General features: G+C 42.1%; 1 protein-coding gene across 2 annotated transcripts; it reads right to left on the bottom strand.

Moving 5' to 3' along the window:
- Positions 1-1,064: 1,064 nt before the first annotated feature.
- On the bottom strand, positions 1,065-26,344 carry mgrn1a (mahogunin, ring finger 1a). Of its 2 annotated transcripts, XM_063003157.1 has the most exons (17): positions 26,035-26,344; positions 21,958-22,076; positions 21,766-21,854; positions 21,539-21,685; positions 15,590-15,707; positions 14,964-15,030; positions 14,192-14,235; positions 13,928-13,975; positions 13,468-13,536; positions 13,144-13,303; positions 11,650-11,762; positions 11,324-11,550; positions 8,703-8,817; positions 6,240-6,285; positions 5,541-5,651; positions 4,801-4,843; positions 3,293-3,381 (listed from the first exon to the last, which is right to left on the bottom strand). In XM_063003157.1, exons 1-16 carry the CDS (start codon positions 26,120-26,122, stop codon positions 4,806-4,808), a joined length of 1,599 nt encoding a protein of 532 aa, XP_062859227.1. In that variant the 5' UTR covers positions 26,123-26,344; the 3' UTR covers positions 3,293-3,381; positions 4,801-4,805. The 2 variants fall into 2 exon arrangements, with proteins under 2 accessions (XP_062859226.1, XP_062859227.1); XM_063003156.1 differs by lacking the exon at positions 4,801-4,843 and having other exon boundaries at positions 1,065-3,381.
- Positions 26,345-27,548: the final 1,204 nt, after the last annotated feature.

Raw genomic sequence — 27,548 nt, 5'->3', positions numbered from 1 at the left:
TAGAGTTTGCATGTTCTCCCCGTGTCTGCGTGGGTTTACTCCCACAGTCCAAAGACATGTCAGGTAAACTTGGAGATACAAAATTGTCTATTACTGTGTTTGAGATTAAACTTGTGAACTGATGAATCTTGTGTAATGAGTAACTACTGTTTCTGTCATGAATGTAACCATCCTTATAAATAAATAAATCTTAACTGCAGTTGTTTTAGTTACAAGAAATGAACATGTGCCTGTAAAATTCATGAATGTTTGAGCTTGAATCAGAATCATTCATTCATGGTGACTGGGCTGCAGGAGAACATTCACATCCATTTAAACTATTATGCCAAACTACTAACTATCCCAAAGTGCTCAGGTAGCGCAACAGTAAATTGTGCTATCCCACTACCACTGGGTTCCAGGGTTTAAATTTGGCTATCAGCCTGCCGGGCATCTACATACAGACATGATTGACAATGGCAGGAGGAAGGGTGTGGTTGAGGCCTGCAATGGATTGGCATTCTGTCTGTGGCGTGTTAATGTATTTAAGTTGCACCCACTGATTCTGGGAAAGCCGGACCTACCGCAACACTGAACAGGATAAGGTGGTGATAAAACATAAAAAAATAAATGAATAGAAATGAAGTAACCATCCCCATTCTTGTGCTTTTCTTAAAGGATTAAGTATTTTAATACATGGGCACTATTCAAGTAATTTTGATCATAGACTTAGGCCACCGTGTATAATTCCATGTCTCCTATTTTTTTGAAGTGCAATTGTATTACTTTGGTTTTTGCCCTGGATTAGATATGCTAGGCATGAGTGAGTACATCAGTCAGCCACAACATTAAAACCACTGGAATGTGAACAGTCAGTTCTTGAAATTGATGTGTTGGAAACAGGGAAGAAGGGGAAGTGTAAGGATCAGAGCAACTTTGACCAGGGCTAAATTGCAATAGCTAAACAATTGAGTCAAATAATACATATTATTAATATAATTATTATTTCATGTTAAAACATGAAAACAAGGACACTTAGCAAGACCAGTTAGTAATGAAAATGGACAGACGAGAACAGAAACGTATTTGAATACAGCACTTTATGATAAAATGACTGAACTACATACAAATATACAGTACATATGTTACAGAAGCTCAAAGCATCGAATCACGAAAACATAGATTTGTCACTCTGTACTATCTTTTGGACCAGTCTTAAGTACAGTCCCTGGTATAAACAGACATTTTACATTTGGTTCAACCTTTAAAAATAGCCTAGGACTAGAATTTATTGTATTTTGAATCTTTATGGAAATGAAAAGGACATTTATGTGAGTGTATCAGTTTCTTAAAATAAATCGCTTATATGTGCTTACACTTCCCTATTTAAAACATTCCACACAGGGGAAGTGACTTTTATACATTCTTAGATATTAACATATCTGAACATATATATTTAGAAAAAATATGATTAAGGAATCACATAAAATACACTATATGGGCAAAAGTATTGGGACACTTTTGAAATCATGCGTTTCAGCCAATGCAATTGCTAACATTTTACATTTATATTTTCGGCATTTAGCAGACGCTTTCATCCAAAGCGACTTACAGTTGTGACAGTATACAGTCTAAGCAATTGAGGGTTAAGGGCCTTGCTCAAGTTAATTGAGGTTTCTTGGTGATCATCAGTGCCCAGCCATACAAATGCTCTTGACTGAATGGACACAAATTTCCACAGACATACTTTAAAGTCTTGTAAGAAGCTTTCTCAGTGGCTGTTGTTATAGCTGAACATGTCATATATAAGTTTTTTTCATAGAATGTCCAACAAGATGGTCAGGTGTCTAAACACTTTTGGCCATATAGTGTAGATTGGACCATACATCAGTGCATCATAAAGGTAAAACAATTCCATAAATCAGATGGAAAATAATAGCTAAAATTAGAGATGAGTCCTAGCAGAGTGTTGTTTTAATATCCATCCTGTAAAATGTTTCCAGTTTACAAATCATGGCTCCTGGACATAGTTTCTTGTTTGGCAGACACTAATGCCTAAAGCTCACCAATCATTTTTAGGAGTTTAGGAGGGTGACAAATTCTGGGAAGGTGCAGAAGCCACTCCTAGACCAGGGACTTGCATGTGCGTGGGCATCATACAAGCCCATGATACAAGTGATTAAGCATCAGTCTATAGAGTGCTGTTTCTTAGCATGTTGGGCATTATGAGCAATCAAGTCACATAGCCTATATTGTATCCCCATGTCCTAACAGCCATTTATCTTTGTTTTCTTTCGGCTGCTCTCGTATTTAGTTGCCTCAGGATCATACTGGTCCTGATTTGGCACAGCCTGTACGTTGGATGCCCTGCCTGAGGTTTTTATCTGGGTTTGGTCCCGGCATTGAAAGCGCACTGACAAGTTCCCCATTAAATGGCTAGGCTGTCTGGATACGCCCCTCAGACACAGCCTACAATCTCTGTATAGACGCCTGAGTGGCCGATAGCACCGCTGGGGATTCAAACCCCGGATCTCAGTGATAGTGGGCTAGCAGGAGTCATACATGTAGTAATACGGACCCTAGGTCCCTTAGTGTATGGTCACAGTTTGTGCATTTCTTTGATTGTGAGTCTCGTAGTGTGCATGGTGCAGCAACTTTAATGTAGTGTGGCTAAAAATACTTTGTTGAATCCACACCTTGCAACTTGCTCATTTTCATTAGCTATAGCGGTGTAGAAAGAACATGCTTAGCTATAAAACTATCATTGTTTAACATACGTCAATGAATCATAGCTGTTACTGCAAACACAGCCGTCTTAAAAACATGATTACCATAAAACTATTATTCACTACTATGGAATAGTTTGTGCCAATAATAAGTAAGTAATAAAACTGTTTCCAACATTTCCATGTGTAATTAGGGATATGAATCAAAATTTGGGGTCAGGAAAACATATTTACAAACACTGCGTATAACTACAGGTCAGCAGAAGCGTAGCGTTGTTGATATTAAATATAGATTACACTAAATAGAAAGTGCTTTACTCTTTTACAAGTGAAACAATAATGACCTTTAAAACACTGGTTGAATGGAAATGTTTGCTCTGTGAGGGAGGTGTGAGACAGACAGTGAAAAGTGTTTCACAGAAGCTTTGATTGTGTGGAGGCTGTTTGTATATTAAGAAACAGTAGTGATCTTGATGAAAGGAGGGTGATACTCTTACTAAAGCATTTATGGTTTCAGTAATTACATGTTAATGAAATCAGAAGCACATCGGAGCACGGTGCTACTATGGGCTGAGGCGTTCGTCTTCAACGTGCAGGCTGCTAGACATGCAGAGCAGAGGCTGACTGGAGCTGCTGGTGCTCTGACTCTGTAGACTATCGATGGACCTGGATGATCCTAGAAAGAAAAAAGAAGTGAAACCCGTTTATTAACATTTATTTGTTCATATTTGAACACACTGATGGTTTATTAATATTTAACCCACGGATGTCCTCTAAATTTTCAACAAACTTTTATTTGGTATACATTTATTCATACCCAGTGTGCAACCAAAACACAGAGAGAACAGTATAATTTTCAGCACAAACTTACCTAGAAATCTGGCTATGTTTAATTATTTTATAAATGTTTGTTTGTTTATTAGGATTTTAACATCATGTTTTACACTTTGGTTACATTCATGACAGGACAGGTAATTACTGGCCACACAAGGTTAATCAGTTCACAAGGTTATATCGAACACAGTCATGGACAATTTTGTATCTTCAATTAAACTCGCTTGTAAGTCTTTGGACTATGGGAGGAAACCGGAGCACCTGGAGGAAACCCACACAGACATGTGGAGAACATGCAAACTCCACACAGAAAGGACCTGGACCACCCCACCTGGGGATCAAACACAGGACTTTTATAAATGAAATGACAACTGAAATAAAGTAAAATTGATATCAAAACTATTTATAGAAAAGGTTTAGGTGCAGAAGATAGTATTGATGCTGTATTTTAGAGTGCTGGGGACCAGGGTTAAATTAGCACCTGCAGTAAGTTATTGTTTCAGCTCTGCCTTACACCCAGTGTTTCTGTGATATTAATTTTAATATTTATTAAATACAACATTTCTAAATATACTCAAATATAATTTTAAACGATGCAAATACAATATACCAGATGTTTATAACTGTTTAAAATATTAATGTCTGTCATGCTGGCTTCAGTTAACCCTCTGCTGTCTAATTAGGCTGCATCGGCTGTTACGTCCTGTTAGTAATGGTCACTGGACAGTGTGGTCATTCTTGTTGGGTAAACCTGTGAGTGTGAAATTTTTTGTTCAGGGTTTTTAAAGGGTTGACTAATTTTTTTTTGGCTGCTCCCTTATTTGGTCTGCATACCTGATGTGGTACAGTTTAAATGCTGAATGCCTTTCCCAACCAAATCCTCCTTTAAACAGGCCTGGGACTGGCAGAGAGCTCAAGTGCACCACCAAATGTCTAAGACAAGACACAGCCAATCGTGTGTATAGATGCCCGACCGGTCAATAGCACCCTTTAGATTCGAACCCTGTACTTTGCACACTTTATTGGCACTCAGCTGGTGCAGTGATAAACAGTCAAGGGGTCTAAAGAGTTTCTAATTCTACAGCATTATTGAATTGATACTGGTGAATGAAATACCAGCTGCTGAACTGATTCTAATAGGAATGTTAGAAGTTACACTGGGTCATATTCTGTTTGCGGATACGGGTATTAGTGCAGTACTGTGTTATACTTATTTAATCCATCCAATCCAAAATCCATCACCTGGTGTGGTAACACCTACCATTATTAACATTCCTCAACAGCTGTAGACCAGGACTCAGATGCTGAGCAGGATGAAAGTAAGGTGAGGACAGATTAACAGAGAGAAGGTTAGAAGGCAGGACAGAACACAAGAACACAAGCAGCAAACTGTGAAAGTAACTTTCATTCAAACTACAGCCAATTGGTTTAATTCGTTTTGTGTTCTAAACTAGAGTCAGTCAGAGGAAACTGTTAGATCTGTAAGATTTTCATTACTTGCTATCTACGTTGGTATTTGGTAGCTTACAGTAGCTTAGAGTACAAATTTAAAAATGTACCAAACATAATGCATGCATTGGGTGGCTGACTACATTTAGGGGTGAGGGGGGGGGGGAGAACAGTGTAAATTAGTTCACTCCTTTAAAAGTGAACACAAGGCATTAATCAACATGAGAAAAAAATAGCAATACTAATGTTAGCCTTGGCAGTGTGCCAACTAAACAAATACTTTCACTGAACATAAACACACAGCAAAACAATCCCTGAGTTTCCCAGTTAACTTGCTTTACTGGTTTCTCATCATAATTTATATGATGGTCACTGTTTACCACAGAAACGCAGCTGTTGTGATGAGGTGATAACCTTCAGAGAAGCACTGGACTGCAGTATTTGGAGAACATGCTAGGGGCTGTAGGCAGCAGTGTGTGAAGATTATTAAAATGAGGGGCAAGGTAAAGTAGGCCCGGTATAAACTCAAATAATAAAGAAGAAGCCACTCACCAGGCAGTGCCAGGTCTGCTGAAGGATCGCTTTCAGTGAGGCTGCTGCGGGCACTGTGGCAGTCCTGCAATATCTCACTCACCGACACCCCCAGTGACCTTCCCTCTGAACCTGCCAATACACACACACACATCTTTAGGCTAACTGCTTCAGGGTTTTTAATGTTTTTGTTGTTATAGAGTGATGGGATTTGTTTGAGGTGGACATTACAGTAATTAATGTATTTGTTTTCTAACACCATGTTTTACACTTTGGTTCCATTTATGACAGGACAGGTAGTTCCAGGTTACACATGAATAATTAGTTCAAGTTCAATGTCAAACACCATGACAGACAATTTTGTATCTCCAATACACGTTTTTGTACTGTGGGAGGAAACCGGAGCTTCCTAAGGAAACCCACGCAGACATGCGGAAAACATGCGAACTCCATACAAAGAGGACCTGGGCTGCTCCACCTGGGAATCAAACCCAGTACCTTCTTGCTGTAAGGCTACAGTGCTACCCACAGAGACACCATACTGCTCGAGGGGACCATGTAAAAACTTATAAAAAGTGTGTGTGTGTGTGTGTGTGGGGGGCAATTACTGTTGTAGTTAAATTACATCATTATGCCCAATTCAGCAACTAACATTAGAAACAAAAGCAATTACATGCACCGAATTAGCAGAATCAGTTACTCCCTAATAAGGAGGCTCACCTGTGTTTGGAGAGCCTGGTTCAGACGCGATCTCATCTACTGTTACCTGTGGGGTTAAGGGAAGAAAAAAAACAGCTTTAGACTATTGAGCAGCTGCGTGTAACATATATTGTTACCAGTATTATAATTCTTACATTAAATAAACCAGACTACCAGTGGAAACAGCCTTTCGTGTCAAGACCACTGTTAAAAGTTTGTAAATATACCTGTCCTTTATACCCTAGTATATTTATAGATGCTTTTTAAACAATGGTTGTTTTAGTAATATCAATTAATATTGACTTCAATTCAATTTTGACATTTTATTTGTAATTCTGTTTACTCATCACACTACATACAGTTGAACATCTAAATATTAACACATCTGTACAGGAATAAACTACTGTATATACAGCAGAAATTGAAAGTTTAGATACAGTGGGGTCAAAAAGTATTTAGTCAGCCACTGATTGTGTAAGTTCTCCTACTTAGAAAGATGAGAGAGGTCTGTAATTTTCATCATAGCTACACTTCAACTATGAGAGACAAAATGAGAAAAAAAAATCCAGGAAATCACATTGTAGGATTTTTGAAGAATTTATTTGTAAATTATGGTGGAAAATAAGTATTTGGTCAATAACAAAAGTTCAACTCAATACTTTGTAACATAACCTTTGTTGGCAATGACAGAGGTCAAACGTTTCCTGTAAGTCTTCACCAGGTTTGCACACACTGTAGCTGGTATTTTGGCCCATTCCTCCATGCAGATCTCCTCTAGAGCAGTGATGTTTTGGGGCTGTCGCTGGGCAACACGGACTCCACAAATTTTCTATGGGGTTGAGGTCTGGAGACTGGCTAGGCCACTCCAGGACCTTGAAATGCTTTTTACGGAGCCACTCCTTCGTTGCCCGAGCGGTGTGTTTGGGATCATTGTCATGCTGGAAGACCCAGCCACGTTCCATCTTCAATGCTCTCACTGATGGAAGGAGGTTTTGGCTTAAAATCTTACGATACATGGCCCCGTTCATTCTTCCCTTAACACGGATCAGTCGTCCTGTCCCCTCTGCAGAAAAACAGCCCCAAAGCATGATGTTTTCACCCCCATGCTTCACAGTAGGTATGGTGTTCTTGGGTTCTTCTTCTTCCTCCAAACACGACCACATGATATTCTCCCAATCCTCTTCTGGATCATCCATATGCTCTCTGGTAAACTTCAGACGGGCCTGGACATGTACTGGCTTAAGCAGGGGGACACGCCTGGCACTGCAGGATTTGAGTCCCTCTCGGCGTAGTGTGTTACTGATGGTAGCCTTTGTACTTTGGTCCCAGCTCTCTGCAGGTCATTCATCAGGTCCCTCCGTGTAGTTCTGGGATTTTTGCTCACCGTTCTCATGATCATTTTGACCCCACGGGATGAGATCTTGACCCCAAGGGAGATTATCAATGGTCTTGTATGTCTTCCATTTTCTTACAATTGTTCCCACAGTTGATTTATTCACACCAACCTGCTTGCCTATTGTAGATTCACTCTTCCCTTCTCTTGGTGCAGGTCTACAATTTTCTTCCTGGTGTCCTTCGACAGCTCTTTGGTCTTGGCCATGGTTGAGTTTGGAGTCTGACTGTTTGAGGCTGTGGACAGGTGTCTTTTATACAGATAACGAGGTCAAACAGGTGCCATGGTAACGAGTGGAGGACAGAAGAGCTTCTTAAAGAATAAGTAACAAACAAGCAAGATTTCTGGCTCTCACAGACCTGTAATTGACCAAATACTTATTTTCCACCATAATTTACAAATAAATTCTTTAAAAATCCTACAATGTGATTTCCTGGATTTTTTTTCTCTCATTTTGTCTCTCATAGTTGAAGTGTACCTATGATGAAAATTACAGACCTCTCTCATCTTTCTAAGTAGGAGAACTTGCACAATCAGTGGCTGACTAAATACTTTTTGACCGCACTGTATGCTGCTTGGCAGTCTTGGAATTTAATTGATTTCTGCATTTCTTTATTTAAGTGAATGGCTGGAACACAGTTTTCTTGTAAAACCTGAACACATTTGAGTTCTGTCAAGTTTACTGTGGATTTTCCAAAAATATGACAGGTCTAAAATATACATACAGAAACTTATATTATTAATTTGGTGGTGTAGAAAGTTCTATACTGTTAATAACTGTGTCATGACTTCCTAATTTCTCTTCAGTAATTATGATAGACTGCAGCTCCAGTCTTAAACTCAGCTAGTTTTACTGCACCAGCATTCTGTTGCAGATTGACCCTGAAAAGTTTGGGAACAACTAACATCTTGAGCTGGACAGTGATTCATAGCACACAGGTTGTAACAATCAGCAACTTCTAAAGAGCCTCCTGGTAGGACTTTGTGTAGTCTACTACAACCTCTTACCCACTCACCGTACCTAGACTGTAATATAAGCTCATTACTGAGGCATGTAAATGATGTGTGACAGTGTGCTTGTGCAGACAGACCTCAGTGGGATCTGGACTGTAGGGCTGATCAGAGTGAGACTGAGCATCAGTCAGCTCGGACAGCCTTTCCTCATCCTCCTCTTCTTGAATCGGAGATGAAGGGGAGCATATAGACCTGCAGAAAAAAACACATACACAAACACAAGGGTCTAAAATGTGTAGAAATGTCAGCTTATTTCTTATTACAGTGAAACAGAAAGTCACAAGATGTGTGTTAATTAGCATAATCATATTGGGGTACAGCCCTTAAACTTGGGTATGTGGGGCTCCAGGACTACTTACAATTGTACAACATGTACATTTTTATTGTACGACTTTGAACATAAAAGTTCTTACTTTCTCACTGCCAATGATCTGTGCATTTGTACAATTATTCATAGTAAATCAAATAGGGATGTCCCGATCACGTTTTTTTGTTCCCGATACCGATTATTAATTTTGATCCCGATCCGATACCGAGTCTCAAACCGATACTTGTATTTTCTAGATATTGTCTAGATAAGAACTAGATAATACTGTTCACACAGTGCACACTTCAAGTACATTACAGTTATTCACATGAATCCAGTGTATATGTTTAACAACTAAATAGCTCTGCAGTGCTGAAGGGAAAAATGCTGCATCCAAGCTATTGGCGTAATGTTTTTGTATTTTTACAAAATCAATCAAAATGAGTGAGATAATTACAGTTTTACTTTAAACTTTACATTCGAAGAAAAAAAATCTGTTTAATGCAGTGATGCACTAAAAATGAACAGAAATCTGTGTAGCAGCTTAACTTGAATATAAGAAAATAAGTTACTTGAAAGCATTACAGTAAAACCTGAAATGGAAAGGCTCTTTTGTTATGAAGGAAAGCCAGTTCTTTAAGTGCTTGTATTGTGACAAGGGTTTGATGGACGTTTGTACACGAAGTGAGTGTGTTTTGACCCTTTAGGCCTTCCATAGAACATGAAACAGCGTGCTTGACTCAGCTGTCCGGTATTCGGTACTGTAACAGAAGTTAATAAAGTGTTCTGCTCCAGACAATATGTGAATATACCGTGTATTTATTTCTTTATTAAACGAGTGCATCATTACGTTGTTTTGTAAACCGGAGTGATCCTCGACTCACACACCATATAAACAGTAAAATTCTACAGTAATGAACGCAGCTCTGCTACTACCGGCTCGTGAAGCGCTCGCATTACAGACGTTACACTTCACTGTTGGACTTGTTTTACCTTCCAGTTTAAACTAGTTCCACACACCGGACATGCTGACGTAAAACAAAAGATCGGGGTTAAGATCGGGTTTAATAAAGCCGATTCCGATCAATTAAAAAATGCCTTGATCGGCCCCGATCCCGATCTTTGAGATCGGATCGGGACATCCCTAAAATCAAATGACACTTCATATAGTTTTATCTTTGGAAAAATCGACACATCTGAGCTCCAGATCTTGTCCTGTTGATGCAGATAACACTGTAATCTTGTAAGTGCACAAAAATCAAGTTCATGCAAATGAATGTCTTGCTGACAATGTCAAACAAGCCAAAGCCACTGTGCAGAAATATATATTACATATATAAATTATTACTGAATGTAATATCTGTTGTAGTGTATTTTATGCTGATTCCATTGTTATATGTGGTTTGTTTCATTTCATGGATTTGCATTTCTAGTTACATTTTAATTTGATGTTATTTTTTCTATTTAATAATCCTTGCAAACTTTCACATCACACGACAGCTACCAATCTGAAATCTTTTTTTAAATTGCACTTGATGCATAGTCACTGAGCGTTTGCTAACTGTCTCCTTCCTTACAAATGAGACACCTGAGATTGGCTAGGGTCACTTTGAATAATAGGAACCTCAAAAAGCAAGACCATTAATATCCTCTAGAGTTGTGTTAATGCTTGTCAGCTTTGGTTTGATTAAAAGGAACCTTGGAGTGATGGCTGTGTTAGTGCGATTCGCTGCAGTAAACGTGAACGTTTGCTTTCGAAATTTTGGTGCCCACCAAATAAGCGCACCGAGACAGCTTGAGCAGGGGGGTCTGGTGTAATTTGTTCTAGGTATAAACACAATATGAATCAAAGGCATCTAAACAAACCAAACACATGACGTGAGGTCACGAGAGAACAGAATACCTTCTTTGGTGTCTGCAGTAAAGGATTTTTTGGCTCTGTTTTGACTCATTTATCCAGGAGCTGTGTTGCTGTGTTTCCGGTTAGTAAAAATACCACCAGGTATACACAACCCCAATAAGTGCATTAAGCACAGTGTTTTATTGTTCTGATGACTGGCTCGCAAAATATACAACCTAAATGCATCATAGGTCATTTTTTGGTCCAATTGTAAATTTGTGAGTGCAAACGCTTAACAAACCAGTACTAAAATGTAACAATGTATTATTTTCTTGTTTGGTCCGGACCAAGGGAACAGAACTACAAGTATAAACACAACCTAAGACTGTTGGCCACAGATGGTTATGGCATAGTTAAAACTTTCTGTTCTCCAGACAAAAGCACTTATGCTTTGTACTGTGCTATTCAAGAGTCTCCGTAGTGTATTGCTGTATTAATCACAGGTTACCCATTATTAATAATATTCATTATTATGTATTAATCACTCTTACCCATTTGGTGACTTGCTGACTTTGGATTTTAACGTTGCTGTGTCTGCACTGAGATCCACTGGGCTCTGCTGCCTACTGCTCAGGTTCAGTGGGTCACCCATCTCTCCTGAAAACCGCACCTCCTCATACAAAGGGGCTGAGGGAAGAGAGGGTGAAGCAGGCTGTACACCGTTTAGGGCCTCCAGTAAGGACACAGGCTCGTAGCCTGGAGGAATGTTATCCGAGTTCTGTGGTCCGAACAAAAAAGGTTGCAATGTGAACAGAGGCAAAACACAACTGGACTATCGTGTAGTTGAAAACAGGTTTTAAGTGTTTGAGTGTTTTACCGAATTCTCTGTGTGGTCTGAGCTCTGAGAGACCACTGGACTGAAAGGGACAGAATGAAGCACTGCAGCAGGCTTCTTGCGAACTGCACGAATTTGGAGCAGTGCTCTAAATGCTGGTGATAAAAAAGGAACATTTAGGAAGGAAAGAACACGAATTAGTGTAGTACAAATAAGTAAACACAGATGTTATACCCATGTCATAAAACAGTACTTTCCAGATGTTAATAGAATTAGTTTAGCACTAAAAGGGGCTAAACAGTCACTTATTTTTACTTATTGCCAAGGAAAATACTAAGCACAAATCATGATCCTGTGATTTTATTATCTTAATAACAGGAGTTTGTTTCTCAATGGCATGACACTTCAAACTGAATTCCATCTGTGATCCATCAGAGACTATATTAGATTTGTCTTACTCTAGAGTGTTCATAATAATACAGTTTGGTAAAACGTATGTGAACATCTGACAATGATCTTTTTGGACTTCCATTTCCAAAACCAGAGGTATTAATATGGAGGTAACCCCATTTATGACTACAACAGCTTTCAGTTTTCCAGATAGACTTTCCACAAGACTTTGGAGTGTGTTTGTGGGAGTTTGTGCCTTTTCAGTCAAAAGTGCATTTGTGAGATTGGGCACTGATGTTGGACAAGGTGATCTGGCTGGCAAATGACGTTATATTTATTCATGTATCCATTCATCGTCTGTTGTACCATCGGTTCATCCTGGTCAGGGTCACGGTGGGCCCAATTTTTTTGGGGCGAAAGGCAGGAAAGCAAGGTTGCAAGTCCGTCACAGGGCAGACACACACACACACACACACTCACTTAGAAGCTCCAATTGGCCTGACTGCATGTCATTGGAAGCAGATGCAGACACGGGGAGAACATGCAAACTCCACACAGAAATGACCTTGGCCATCCACCCAAAGAATTGAACCCAGGCTGTGAGGCGAAAGCGCTACCCACTGCCACACAAATGACGTTTTAATTCTTTCCTACATGTTCCTGTTCACGTAGTCAGTCGAACAAAACGTGTGTCAAATATGAGAAAAAAGATTCAGCGTGGGTCAACTCAATCACCTGTACAACTAATCAGTTTTATTGTTGTTGCAAAACAACAGATGAATTCTTAAAACAACTAAAAAGTAATCACAATAAACCTTGGATTTTCCCTATTGCACTTTGTACTGTAGTAACATTGACAACTGAAATTTTACTAAACTGTCATTTTTTTTTATAAATGTTATATTTCGTCCAGCAGGTGTCAGTATTTTTCAACAGCCGGTTCCACTACACGCGCTGCATGTCAACAGCATCTAATCCGTTCTTAATCTTACCCTGTCACAAAGAAAACAGACTGTTCTGTGGAAAACAAGATGTAAAAACCCTCATTTCAGCACTTTGCCAGAGCTCTGTATGAAAGCCTACCCTGCCATCTCACTAGCTGTCTGTTACAAGATTAATTTTCGCATGAAGTAATGAAGCACTCACGCAGTCTGCAGATAGGACAGTTGTTGGCTTGGTAACGTAGAGTGTCAGCACACGCATTGCAGAGACAAAGGTGTCTGCAGGGGAGGATGAGTGTGTCACGTAGGTCTGATAGACACACCACACACTCACTACTGTTGTCACTGTTTTCATCCTCAGGAGACTGAAGGGAAAAATGAAATGTTGTCACACATCAATGTTTAAAAAAAAACAGAAGTGCAACAACAGCTTAATTATGTAGCAGTGGTTTAGTAATATAGAAGTAAAAGCACATGGCTTACTGCATGCCTGACATGTGCCTACATGATTTAATGCAATTTAAATTACCTTTGTCTCCTGGTTGTTCTTATTCTCAATGCCATAAATCTCTTGAAGAAGGTAACTGACACGATCAACCTGCATAAAGGCATCCGATCAGAATGAGTTTTTTGTACAGTTGGAGTATTAGTATATAATATAGTTTATTTTCACATGAAGGCAGCTGGGTGATGCAGTGGTCTATTTCACTAACCCATCACCACTGAAATCCAGGTTTGAATCTCAGCAGCGCTATCAGCAGAATGGGCGTCTATACAGACATGAATGGATTTTAACTGGACCAGGTATGACCCTGACCAGGATAAAACGGTTGATGATAATGAAATGAATGTTTTGTTTAGTTTTTTTTTTAAAATACAGATAACATGAAGTAGTGACTTACACAGATATAGGGAAAGTAAGCAGATACATCTTTCTACATCTTTCAGGGCACAGTTACAAAATTCTATATAAAATAAACCCCACTCACAATTTGCTTCTGCTTCAAAGGTTTCACTGAAAAACTGCCATCAACATGCTGTCAAAAACAACATTTGTTCAACTCAGACTCGTTTAACATCTCAAATTGTTTAACATAACAGCAACAGTCAAAACTTATACAATCGAACACAATTGTTATGAAAAATTGTAAAGTACGGCTTAGTGTGATGATTAACACTTTATAATTATTTATCTTATGATGAGTGGTGCGTTTCACTTTTATACACACACACAATTACAAAAGATTACATACCTTATCAAATGCTGCCAAAAGCACATGGGCATGTCCAATAACATCTGCAACAGCAAAAACATTGTTTAGATGGACTAGTACAAATGTTCATTTTTATTTAAACATAGTTTTATTCTCATAAATTAGCAAGTTAACATTAGTGTGTAGATACTGATTTTTATACAGATTTTGTGTTTTTCCTAAATATAAGAATTGTGGTATAACAGTTTTTGCAGATCAAATTTTGTTATAAAGGTGTGTCAAACATCATATACTGTAATCTTAATCATAATTAGATTTTCACCTGTCTCATCCAAGATAAACACAGTAAAAACACAGTCACTACAACTGCTTCTCAACTTACCAATTAAACAGTCCCTTGGTGCAGATTACAAACATACATAACAAATAACTTGTACCATGGTGGAGTTTATGGCAGGATTCTGTGGTTTACCAGGAGTGCTATTACATATAAAAGATATCTATGGTAAAGCATTCATGGCCACTATTGCAGCCTGCTGTGGACCAGCTGAATGTTTAAGAACCACTGCTTCATAGCCCAGAGCATTTTATTTACTTCTGTAATATATACAGATTGGTGAAAGCTGATTGGTTCTACTGTCTGGAGAACAAAGACCTTAACCTGCCTGACTTGCCTAACCATCTTACTTGTTAAGTTGATTTGAAAAAAAGTGACTGCAAAATGAAGAAATGTAATCGTAATTTTTTGCCAAAACATTCTATTTAGACATAATAGACATAAGATTTTTCAAGTATCAGTTGTAACACTTACCATCCCCATCATCCACGACTGCCTGAATCACCAGAGGAAACACACCTCTATCCAGGTCAAAATTAAGCTAAGAAGAAAAAGCATGACAAATAATACTTTTATTTTTAAGGTTTATTATCAAATTAAATTATGATAAATGCAAAACTGTCCTAATATCGAGTGTCAGACACAATTTGGTTTATTTTTCTATTACAAATTACACTGGATGGCAGTAACTTTGTAGTCAAATTCGGGACAAAGGTTTTATTAATAAAAAATTAAAATAAGTGTATGAAAGGTTTTTTTATAGGGTTCTAAATAATTTTTATTATTTGGAAATTAGTTATTCAAAAGAATTGTAGAATGAAACAATTATATTTAAACTGACAAAGTTTTTATATATTTATTTGTATCTTCAATCCAATACTTTTAGTTTCAGGGGGTATTTTATAATTAACAAAACTTTTGCTTCATATTAACAGTGTTACTACAATTATAGCTGCTGCAGTTTATACAACAACTGCAAATACAACTAAGCTTTTACATGTTTTATTTAACAGAAACAAACCACAGTGATAAAGCTAACTGGTGAAAACGGGTTTTAAAAATACTAAAGTGCAACTAATAAGAATATGTATGATGCTCACCTCCTCTGCTTTCCATTTAGCAAAATCAATCTTAAAGGATGGCAATGAAAACTGCTGGTTTATCCCTTTCTTATAACAGACAGTTTCAGATGCCATAGCTGGGGTTTTAGGAGTGTACCTTCAAAAAGAGAGATTATCATCAAGAAGTTATTAATTAAGGTGCTGATGTCTATGTAAATCATGCACTGTTACTGTACACTCGAATGTAATTTACATGTTAGGACATGTCACTGTAATTCAAAAGATGAAGCATTTCGTCTCTAAAGCAGATGGATGTAAATAACTAAAAAACCAAAAGTATTTGTGCTTGTACTGTTGTTTAAATAAAATTAGTGAATCTGCTAACAGAAATGCAGTGTTGCATTTGTTTGGGTTCACGTAGCACAGGCAGGACTTTGAAACTATGTAGTTCATTAACCACATGATCGACATGGAATCTTTAAACAAACAAGGCCGTATCCCTGTAGCGCTTACTCATAACCCCACCCAGAGTCAACTGTAAATACACCAACATTCATTGTTCACCTTACCATTCTGCTGTAATCAGTACCAGATCTGTAGTGACTTCTCAAAAAAAACTGTATAAACAGAATGCATTTCAAGTCCATACTGACTGGCCCAAACACCAATCAAATGCTCTAAAACATCTATACACATGAAACTATGTGGACGCCTGGTCAAAAGCTTGTTGGACATCTCGTTTCAAAACCATAGCTGTTAATATGAAATCACCCATCCCTCAATTGAGTCAACTCTATAGGGGTTTATAAATCAGAGGCTAAATAAATCAGAACATTGTTATCTGCCCTGGCAGATATGTACATGCAAAACATCGAATTTTAGCATCTGTCAAGAATGCCAGTTTCGGAGGAAAAGTAAACTAAAATGTTATGAGGAATGCAGACGGACCCAAGGATGCAGAGTAAAAAACAGGATTTTATTAAATGACAAATAAATAAGAACAAAGAGAAATAACGAAAACAAAAAACAACTCAGGCAAAGTGCCGAGTGACGCCGCTGGACCGCTGGCAAACTGAATGAGAGGGGAGAACACAAAAATAACAAAACACAGGAGGCGAGGCGCGAACCCGGATCGCCTTGTCACGAGGCGTTCGCGCTGCTCGCTGCGCTATTAGAGCGCGGTTTACGGAAATAACGCTTGCGCTTTAGAGGAGGCGTAGCCGACGCAAGCGCTCGGGAAAAACAGTGAGATCGCTAAGGGAAAATAAAACACAAAAAGCAGGCAATAACAATCGGCCGGCGTGTCACCAGCGGTGGTAAGTCCGCTGGGAAGAGCCGGTGTGAGAGTTAAAGAATAAAGGATTCTGCTGAGGTGCGGATTCGAACCGGGAATACGGCGGGAGGCAGCAGAAGCCCAACCCACACAACCAAACCGGATCTGGGGAATCCGCTAGGCAGAACGGCCAAAGAGGAAGAGCTGAGGATGCGGTTGAGGCTAATGATAGCCAAATGCTAACCGCAATTCCCAGCAAGGAACGCTGCGCTGCAAAACAAAGACAGCGCGAGGGCTGTACGAAGTCGCACCACCTTTCCCTACCAGGTAACCAAAATCCTATAATACCTCCGCCTTTCGACGTACACACCCGCCGCTCTACAAAGCGCCCGGGGCTACCCAAAACTGTCCCTGAAAAACGAAGCGACTTGAGCAGTACTGTACCGAAATAAAGAGAAAGGTGCGACGCCGGCAACCAGATGACACCCCCTTAAATAGGGGAATCACAGGTGCCGCGCGTTAGCACCTAATGAGCTGGCCTAGTATTTAAGGCCGAGCTCTTTGTTGTTCTGTAACGCCTGCGACGCTGTGACCTGATGGTACTATCACCAAACGTCGCAGGCACCCTAACAGTACCCCCCCCTCTAGGGACAGCTCCCGAGGTCCCAAGACCCGCGGTTCGGTTTCTCCTGAACTCACGGATCAGTTCGGGGTCCAGGATCTGGCGAGCCGGTACCCACGAACGCTCCTCGGGGCCGTAACCTTCCCAATCCACCAAGTATTGGGTGCTACCCTGCACCCTCCTGCTATCCAGGAGGCGGCGGACCGTGAATGCAGGGGCACCCTGGATGATACGAGGGGCGGGAGGTTGGGGGAGGGGTCTAGCTCCCTCGCACGCAAATGGGCGAAGTTGGGAGACATGAAAGGTTGGGTGTGCCCTCATCCTGGGGGGCAACTCCAACCTGTATGTCACCGGATTTATCCGTCTGACCACCTTAAACGGGCCAATGTACCTGGGTGCCAGCTTGTGAGGGGCACCTTTGACGGGGAGATCCCTCGTCGACAGGAGAACTCGTTGGCCCGGCCGGAACATGAGGGCCGGCTGCCGCTTGCGATCAGCAGTACGCTTCATGGAGCGTTGCGCGGCTAGAAGAGCCTGCCTTGCTTTTCGCCAAGCGGCACGGCAACGACGGATGTGTTGACGCACAGTTGGGACCGCCACCTCTTGTTCCTGCTCGGGAAACAGTGGAGGAGGGTACCCAAACTGTGCCTCAAATGGTGACATTCCTAATGCGGCGTGGTGCAGGGTATTGTGGGCGAATTCAGCCCACAACAGTTTATCCGCCCAAGTGGCTGGATTCCCTGCAGTGAGGCACCGAAGCATCTTGCCCAGATCCTGGATAACCCGTTCCGACTGCCCGTTGGACTCGGGGTGGTACCCCGAGGATAAGCTTGCCGTTGCCCCTAGGAGTTGGCAAAAAGACCGCCAGGTCTGACTGATAAACTGCGGGCCCCGATCCGACACAATGTCGGATGGGACCCCATGTGCTCTCACCACATGTTGCAGTATCGCCTGGGCGGTCGCCATGGCAGACGGTAGCTTGGGCAGAGGAACGAACAGGCAAGATTTAGTGAACCGGTCAACAATCACCAGTACCACCGTGAATCCCCTGGATTTGGGCAAGCCCGTAACAAAATCCAGTGCCAGATGGGACCACGGTCTTGACGGTACTGGTAATGGATGGAGAAGTCCTCTAGGACGCTCTCTAGTGCTCTTATTAGTCGCACAGATAGCACAGGCTCGGACAAAGTCCTTGACCTGTATCTCCATCCCCGGCCACCAAAATCTTCGGCGCAGTAGCTCCAGGGTCTTAGAAACTCCTGGATGAGCCGCAAATGGGGACGCGTGGACCCATTCCAACACCTGATGACGGACTGTAGTGGGCACAAACAGACGATCAGGTGGACCTCCACCGGGGTCGGGTTCCACAGCTTGGGCGTCCCTAATGACTTTTGATATGCCCCACACCATTGGGGCAGCAATCAGACTCGGGGGGATGATAGGCTCAGGCTCGGTTTTGGGTCCGGTCGACTCCCACTGCCTGGATAAAGCGTCAGGCTTGCCATTCTTCGACCCTGGTCTATAAGACAGGGTGAAGTGGAAGCGACTGAAAAATAGGGACCACCGAGCCTGCCGGGAGTTCATCCTCTTAGCCTGCTGGATAAACGACAGATTTTTATGGTCTGTCCAGATCAGGAAGGGATGCTTCGCCCCCTCAAGCCAATGTCGCCATTCATCAAGCGCTAGCTTGATGGCTAAAAGCTCCTTATCCCCCACCGGGTAGTTACGCTCGGCGGGAGTTAGACGATGTGAAAAGAAAGCGCATGGGTGGAGCTTCTTTTCGGGACCCACTCTCTGGGACAGCACTGCCCCAACCCCGACATCAGAGGCATCTACTTCTACTATGAAGGACTCCTCTGGGTCGGGCAACTGCAAAACCGGAGCAGTGGTAAGGAGAGTCTTAAGCCTGTTAAAGGCTTGCTGGGCCTGCATCGACCATTTGAACGGTCCCTTGCCTGTCAGGGCCGTCAAAGGAGCGGCGACGGTGCTAAAGTTCCGAATGAACCGCCTGAAAAAATTTGCAAAGCCTAAAAATCTTTGCACTTGGCGTACGGAACTAGGAGTTGGCCAGTCCTCCACAGATTTCACTTTAGCCGGATCCATACGTATGGCACCTTGGGAAATGATAAACCCCAAAAATGAAATAGATGGGGCATGAAAAACGGATTTCTCTAGCTTGACGAACAAACGTTGCTCGAACAACAGCTGGAGAACCCGACGGACGTGCCTAACGTGTTCTTCAATGGACCGGCTAAAGATCAGGATATCGTCTAAATATACATAGACGTATCTATCAAGGGCTTCCCGCAAAGCCTCATTGATAAAGCGTTGGAAGACCGCGGGGGCATTCATTAACCCAAAGGGCATCACCCGGTACTCGTAGTGTCCCGTGGGCGTAATGAACGCAGTCTTCCATTCGTCCCCCTGCCTGATCCGGATCAGGTTATACGCACTGCGTAAATCGAGCTTAGAAAAAATGGTAGCTCGCTGAAGTGCTTCAAAAGCTGTGGCCATCAGCGGCAGTGGATACCGATCCTTGATCGTGATGGCGTTCAGACCCCGATAGTCGATACAGGGGCGCAACGATCCGTCCTTCTTCCCAACGAAGAAGAAGCCTGCCCCAGCTGGGGAGGACGACGGACGGATGAACCCCTGATCGATTGCCTCCTTGACATACTCCTCCATGGCTTGCCTTTCGGGAGCCGACAGGGAAAAAAGGCGCCCCCTAGGAGGAGTAGTGCCAGGAAGCAGGTTGATGGCACAGTCAAAGGGTCTGTGGGGGGGCAAGTCCCGCGCCCGGGACTTGCTAAAGACCTCACGTAGGTCATGGTACACAGGGGGTACCTGGGTCAGATCGGGGGCCATCGCTTCAGACGATGGTGGCGCCGGCGACATACTCGCTGGCAGCAAGCATGCGTCATGGCACCTGGTTCCCCAAGCAAAGATTGACCCAGATACCCAATCGATCTGGGGATTGTGCTTTCTGAGCCAGGAGTGTCCCAGGACCACTTGGAGCTGAGGGACCTGGGTCACCAAAAAGGTGATCCGCTCCTCGTGGTTCCCCAGACGCATCGTGAGGGGACGCGTCTGGTAAGTTATGGGACTCCCAGCTACCGCTCGGTCGTCCACAGCGTGGACGGTTATGGGCACCCGTAGCGGTTGAAGCGCAATCCCCATCCTGTGCACCAGGCGGCGGTCGATGAAGCTCTCCACCGCACCCGAATCGACACACACCAGGAGGTCCGTAGAACCCGAGCCCCAGAGCAACACGGCATCCAGGAACAAACCATGTTGAGGGATGGTGGGTCGGCCCACCCTCGACTCCCCGCCTCGAGGGTGGCCTACTCGTTTAACCGAGCCCGGCTTCTCGAGGGGGGGTCGGAAGGTAAGGTGGGCCTTTGGGTCGTCCCTAGCTGCATGGGCTCGGGATCCAGGTCACGGGGCACCGGACGGGACGGTCCTGGGAATCGGGCGCCAAGAGGGTACGACGTCCGCTCCCGGGCCCGCTGTCGGAGCCTGGTGTCGATATTGGTGGCCAGGGCGTAAAAGGCCTTGAGTGAGGTGGGGAGCTCACGAGTAGCCAACTCGTCTTTGACCTTCTCCCCCAGCCCGCGGTGGAAAATGGCATGCAGCGCCCACTAGGTGAAAAAACGTGTCCCTGAGTGCCTCCCGAAAGGAGGACTCTGAGAAGCACTCCGGGGCATCCTGCTCCCAGAGAGCAGTGGCCCACTCTAAGGCTTTGCCAGTGAGTAATGAGATCACGTAGGCGACCTTCGAGCGCTCTGAGGGAAAGCGGGCGGGCTGCAACTCAAAGATGAGGGAGCACTGTACCGAAATAAAGAGAAAGGTGCGACGCCGGCAACCAGATGACACCCCCTTAAATAGGGGAATCACAGGTGCCGCGCGTTAGCACCTAATGAGCTGGCCTAGTATTTAAGGCCGAGCTCTTTGTTGTTCTGTAACGCCTGCGACGCTGTGACCTGATGGTACTATCACCAAACGTCGCAGGCACCCTAACATAAAACCTTTGTTTTATTGCAAATGCAGATTTGTGCCTAGCAGGGTTTTGATGTTGTTTACTGTTGAAACTTACACTGCCATGCCATTAGAAAACTCCTCAAAAGCCTGGCAGTATATTGTGATGGCCACTCTGGCATCAGTATCAAAACAGAACTCCACACCATACGTAACCCCCGAACCTCCAGCTTCCTCCACTGTGCTTTCAGCTTCATCCTTATACCTGAAAACAAGAGACCGAGTTAATGGCTTCTAATCATTTGGCATCAGCAAGTCTCAAGACAGCTACACTAAATTATTTACCTAACAAGTCGTAAAGAGTCTTTCCTGATGTTCACCAGACTTCTAAGCGTCTTCACAGGTTCACTGGGTGCAGGTGTCACATAGGGAAACTAGAGAATCAAGCAGGAAGGAGGAAGCAGTGTAACCAAATGTTAACAGGAAGAGGACTTTCACTGTCAGACACAATAAGCATTTGTTCTTAAATCTGCTTACCTGAACAGGCCTGTTCCCTAAAAAATTCAAATCCATATTTTCTCCAAACAGATATCCCTCAGGGTGAGGGGTGTCAAATTTCTGGCCTCCCATAAAGAAATGGCTGGTAAAATAATTTCCTGAAATAGAAGCAACCGAATTAACCAAAATATCATTTTACTAAAACACACAAAGGTTATATGTTTGTGTTTTCTAACTAACAACTGTTAAACAAAAAAGAACAATCTAAATCATCTACAGTTTGAAGGTATTGACTAACTGAAGTCATAGATAATGAACCTGTTGTTTGCCAAACCTGATGATTTATTGATGTTATCTCGAATAGTAACAAATCTTAATCATTTCTTGCCTATAATAATGGATTTTTTAGTCCAATGTCTAACCTAACAGATAGGCGTACCTAATAAAGTGCTCAGTAAGTGTACAGCGTTGCAACAAACAAACATCCCAGTAAACTTTTTCTGAGTATTGTGGGCATTGGCTGGTGTCAGTGCTTTTATAACTTGTTATTAACTGAACAAGTAATACACTGGAAATAAATGTAGCAGGTTGTTGTATTAAAGCACTTAGCTGGGTGGTTTATTATCCGGGGTCAGATCTTTCAGTTCAGCCTACAGGGCAGCCATCTACAAAGACATGATTGGCTGTGTGTGTGTTGATGGAAGGGGGTTGTGTTCTCAAAACCCTGTAATGGATTGGCACTCTGTCTAGGGTTCTACTGCATGAAAGACCGAGAAAGACCGCCGAGACTGTGATCAAAACATAGTGGAGGATGACAATAAAATGAAAAAGGTGTTAGTGCTTCTATTTGTGGCATTATTTACATTGTTTTGCTACATATATACATATACTATAATGTACTAAAGAAGCAGTAAAAACGATAGGGTTGGACTTTAATAATAGAAAAATGCTAAACCAATGCTGTTTGGATTCCTGCTAGCACTTATGGTGTATTAGGCAGTGACTCAGATGAAGGATATTGGCTTTTATTTTTAAAATTACTCTCTACAACTTCACCCTGGTGATTAAGATTGTTATTTCCACTGCTGCCACTGCGGCATTGCCTTCGTTCATGCATGGCATGGAATCCATCGCCAATGGCATCACACAGTAAAGCATTTACTTATTTACTCACCCTTAGATGTAATAAGGAGTAGCTAATCCACCTTGTGCATGTTCTAAGTTCTAAGTTTTATTTGTCACATACAGATCATACACGGTATAACTAGCAGTGAAATGCTTTTACAACTGCCTGTTCACATTAGTACCAAAGAATAAAGGGGAAAAAACGTAATGTACAAAATAGAAATAACTTTACAAAAAATAGAAGGTAGCCGAAGTACACGAAAGAGTCCTACATGAACAATGGAAGAGTATTCCAATCAACACAGTGACTGGGGGGCAAGGATCGAAACCCAGGTTCCCAGGACCCATGTTGTTCAGGGGTACCAACTCTACCTGCTACATAACCATGCCACCCCTGTGTTTTCACTGAATATTTGTTTTAAAAAATACATTTAATAAAATATGGGTGCAGAATCAGTAGGGCGGCACGGTGGCTTAGTGGGTAGCACTGTCGCCTCACAGCAAGAAGGTCCTGAGTTCGATCCCCAGGTGGGGCGGTCCGGGTCCTTTCTGTGCGGAGTTTGCATGTTCTCCCCGTGTCTGTGTTGGTTTCTTCCGGGTGCTCCGGTTTCCTCCCACAGTCCAAAAACATGCCACCAGGCTAATTGGAAACACTGAATTGTCCTGTAGGTACCTATCCGCTAGATGCACAAACCAGTGCATTGTAGTGCCGGTCCCAAGCCCGGATAAAATAGGGAGGGTTGTGTAAGGAAGGGCATCCGGCGTAAAAATTGTGCCAAATCGATGCGGATCATGATCCGCCGAGAGCCGACCCCGCAACCGAACGGGACAAAGGCCGAGTAGGAAGAAGATGGGTGCAGAATCAGTGACATACAGTGTATCACAAAAGTGAGTACACCCCTCACATTTCTGCAAATATTTCATTATATCTTTTCATGGGACAACACTATAGACATGAAACTTGGATATAACTTAGAGTAGTCAGTGTACAACTTGTATAGCAGTGTAGATTTACTGTCTTCTGAAAATAACTCAACACACAGCCATTAATGTCTAAATAGCTGGCAACATAAGTGAGTACACCCCACAGTGAACATGTCCAAATTGTGCCCAAATGTGTCGTTGTCCCTCCCTGGTGTCATGTGTCAAGGTCCCAGGTGTAAATGGGGAGCAGGGCTGTGAAATTTGGTGTTTTGGGTACAATTCTCTCATACTGGCCACTGGATGTTCAACATGGCACCTCATGGCAAAGAACTCTCTGAGGATGTGAGAAATAGAATTGTTGCTCTCCACTAAGATGGCCTGGGCTATAAGAAGATTGCTAACACCCTGAAACTGAGCTACAGCATGGTGGCCAAGGTCATACAGCGGTTTTCCAGGACAGGTTCCACTCGGAACAGGCTTCACCAAGGTCGACCAAAGAAGTTGAGTCCACGTGTTCGGCGTCATATCCAGAGGTTGGCTTTAAAAAATAGACACATGAGTGCTGCCAGCATTGCTGCAGAGGTTGAAGACGTGGGAGGTCAGCCTGTCAGTGCTCAGACCATACGCCACACACTGCATCAACTCGGTCTGCATGGTCGTCATCCCAGAAGAAAGCTGACGCACAAGAAAGCCCGCAAACAGTTTGCTGAAGACAAGCAGTCCAAGAACATGGATTACTGGAATGCCCTGTGGTCTGACGAGACCAAGATAAACTTGTTTGGCTCAGATGGTGTCCAGCATGTGTGGCGGCGCCCTGGTGAGAAGTACCAAGACAACTGTATCTTGCCTACAGTCAAGCATGGTGGTGGTAGCATCATGGTCTTGGGCTGCATGAGTGTTGCTGGCACTGGGGAGCTGCAGTTCATTGAGGGAAACATGAATTTCAACATGTACTGTGACATTCTGAAACAGAGCATGATCCCCTCCCTTCGAAAACTGGATAAAAAAACTGTTTTCCAACAGGATAACGACCCCAAACACAACCTCCAAGATGACAACTGCCTTGCTGAGGAAGCTGAAGGTAAAGGTGATGGACTAAACCCAATTGAGCACCTGTGGCGCATCCTCAAGTGGAAGATGGAGGAGTTCAAGGTGTCTAACATCCACCAGCTCCGTGATGTCATCATGGAGGAGTAGAAGAGGATTCCAGTAGCAACCTGTGCAGCTCTGGTGAATTCCATGCCCAGGAGGGTTAAGGCAGTGCTGGATAATAATGGTGGTCACACAAAATATTGACACTTTGGGCACAATTTGGACATGTTCACTGTGGGGTGTACTCACTTATGTTGCCAGCCATTTAGACATTAATGGCTGTGTGTTGAGTTATTTTCAGAAGACAGTAAATCTACACTGCTATACAAGCTGTACACTGACTACTCTAAGTTATATCCAAGTTTCATGTCTATAGTGTTGTCCCATGAAAAGATATAATAAAATATTTGCAGAAATGTGAGGGGTGTACTCACTTTTGTGATACACTGTATGTGCAGAATACTGCAACATTACAATATACTTTAAACAATTGTTTTCTTATTCATGAATATTATGTTTAATATGTTTTAAAAATTTAATGTTAATTATTGTAACAAGCAATAGCAACAAGGTAAAATCAGTTCTTTCACAAAATAGTCTCTCATTTACAGCATTTAGCAGACATCTTTATATAAACATTATACAGTCTGAGCAAATTAAGGGCCTTGCTCAAGGGCCCAACAGCAGCAACCTGGCAGTGGTGGGGCTTGAACCAGCAACCTTCTGATTACTAGTCCAGTACCTTAACCACTAAGCTACGGCTTGTTCTTGATTGCTTGGTAATTAGGTGTTTAAGAATTGCTTGAAGAAACATTGAAGAAACGGGATTATAACGATATTATCATTCAGATTCTACGCGATACATTTCATGGAACTGTATCTTCAGGTACCGCGATATATTAGTGCCACATCGCTCAGCCTGTTCGCCACACTTTGCATGTCATTACTCTCAACTCAGTCATCTAACGTACTTACCTGATTTAGGAGGATATCTGTAAGCTGAATTGGCTTGAATGTCGATGTCTTCAACTCCGGCGATCCTTCGGCTGAGTATCGAACCCATAATGAGGCAGTAAATCTCCTCGGAGTTTATATAGAATTGAGGATGGTTTTGGCAGCAGCTCCAAGATTATTTTCCTAATGTTTTCTTCACCCGTTAAATATGCACTCCCATCCTTAAACCCTTACGCTGATTATAGCTATTCCATTATTGTCTTCCATCGAGTAAAAACAAAAAATAGCAAGGCCCACACACTCACATCGTATGCAAGCAGCTGTCTTTAAAAATAATTTACAGTTAATACAAAAACAACAGTTCAACCACACAGCTCCACCGACTCCCCTCAGTGGACACGATAAACTACCGCGAGAGACGTGATTTACTGTCGCTAAGGACTATGGGATATGTAGTACAAACCGGAGCTATGAGAACTAACATTAGCAAAGGAATATTTATTTATTTATTTGAATTTTAACGTCATGTAGTACACACTTTGGATGTTGTTATGTGTGGCTCCTGCTTTGCATTTTAGAGCCTTAACTTTCATTTGTATATGCAGCAATGAACTGTGTTTACTGACAAAGTGTTTTTCAATGTATTACCAAGGTCATGTGGTTATATTGATTAAAGAAATATGTAGATTTTGACAGCAGTGCATCCTTTATGCACTTGACCTGTATGGTCTCATTACCAATGATAATCACTATCATTACACAATTATTGAAAAGGGTATGCTATAGTTACAGTGGAATGTACATTAGTACATAGGTCTAAGTACATACCCCTGCTATCTTTCTGTAGTAAATAGGGTGTGAGGTAAAGTGATAAAATGGTTATTTACCCATCAGATTATTCTAAATTGTTTGATGTGTTGATTTTAAAAGATCACTAAAAACCAACTTTTGGGTGAAAACTAACCATGCACTTATGTTCATAATCATCATAATTATTATCATTACTTTTGTTTGTTCTAACTGTGTTCAGCAGTTTTGTGATATTAGACTGTTGTTTATTTGTATTACAGCAAGAAAATATGTATTGAGGAAAATACAAAGGTAACTAAAAATACAAAGGGCAGTTGTAGCCTAGTGGTTAAGGTACTGGACTAGTAATCGAAAGGTCACTTGTTCAAGCCCCACCTCTGCCATCTTTCCACTGTTGGGCCCTTGAGCAAGACCCTTAACCCTCAATTGCTTAGACAATATACTGTCACAGTACTGTAAGTTGCTTTGGATAAAAACGTCTGCTAAATGCTGTAAATGTAACTGTGTATCTTTATAACTTTTTTAGATTGTTGTGTGTCTGCAGTACTGGTCCATTTTATATAATTTATTTATTTATCAATAATGGGGTGGCATGGTGGCTTAGTGGGTAGCGCTGTCGCCTCACAGCAAAAAAAAGTCCTGGGTTCGATCCCCGGGTGGGGCCTTCTGGGTCCTGTCTGCGTGGGTTTCCTTCGGGTGTTCCGGTTTCCTCCCAGTCCAAAGAC

The sequence above is a fragment of the Trichomycterus rosablanca genome, chromosome 10, assembly GCF_030014385.1.
Source record: "Trichomycterus rosablanca isolate fTriRos1 chromosome 10, fTriRos1.hap1, whole genome shotgun sequence".
Taxonomy (NCBI): domain Eukaryota; kingdom Metazoa; phylum Chordata; class Actinopteri; order Siluriformes; family Trichomycteridae; genus Trichomycterus; species Trichomycterus rosablanca.
This window is presented reverse-complemented; position numbering and strand designations above follow the sequence as displayed.

What these genes read in the sequence shown, in the direction of transcription:
- mgrn1a (XM_063003156.1), bottom strand. Translation starts at nt 26,122, where the DNA reads ATGGGTTCGATACTCAGCCGAAGGATCGCCGGAGTTGAAGACATCGAC. An exon ending in CAGACCACACAGAGAATTCG is followed by an intron (nt 11,551 to 11,649) that starts GTAAAACACTCA and finishes TTCGGACCACAG; the next exon opens with AACTCGGATAACATTCCTCC. An exon ending in AGCAGACCTGGCACTGCCTG is followed by an intron (nt 3,382 to 5,540) that starts GTGAGTGGCTTC and finishes TTTTCTTTCTAG; the next exon opens with GATCATCCAGGTCCATCGAT.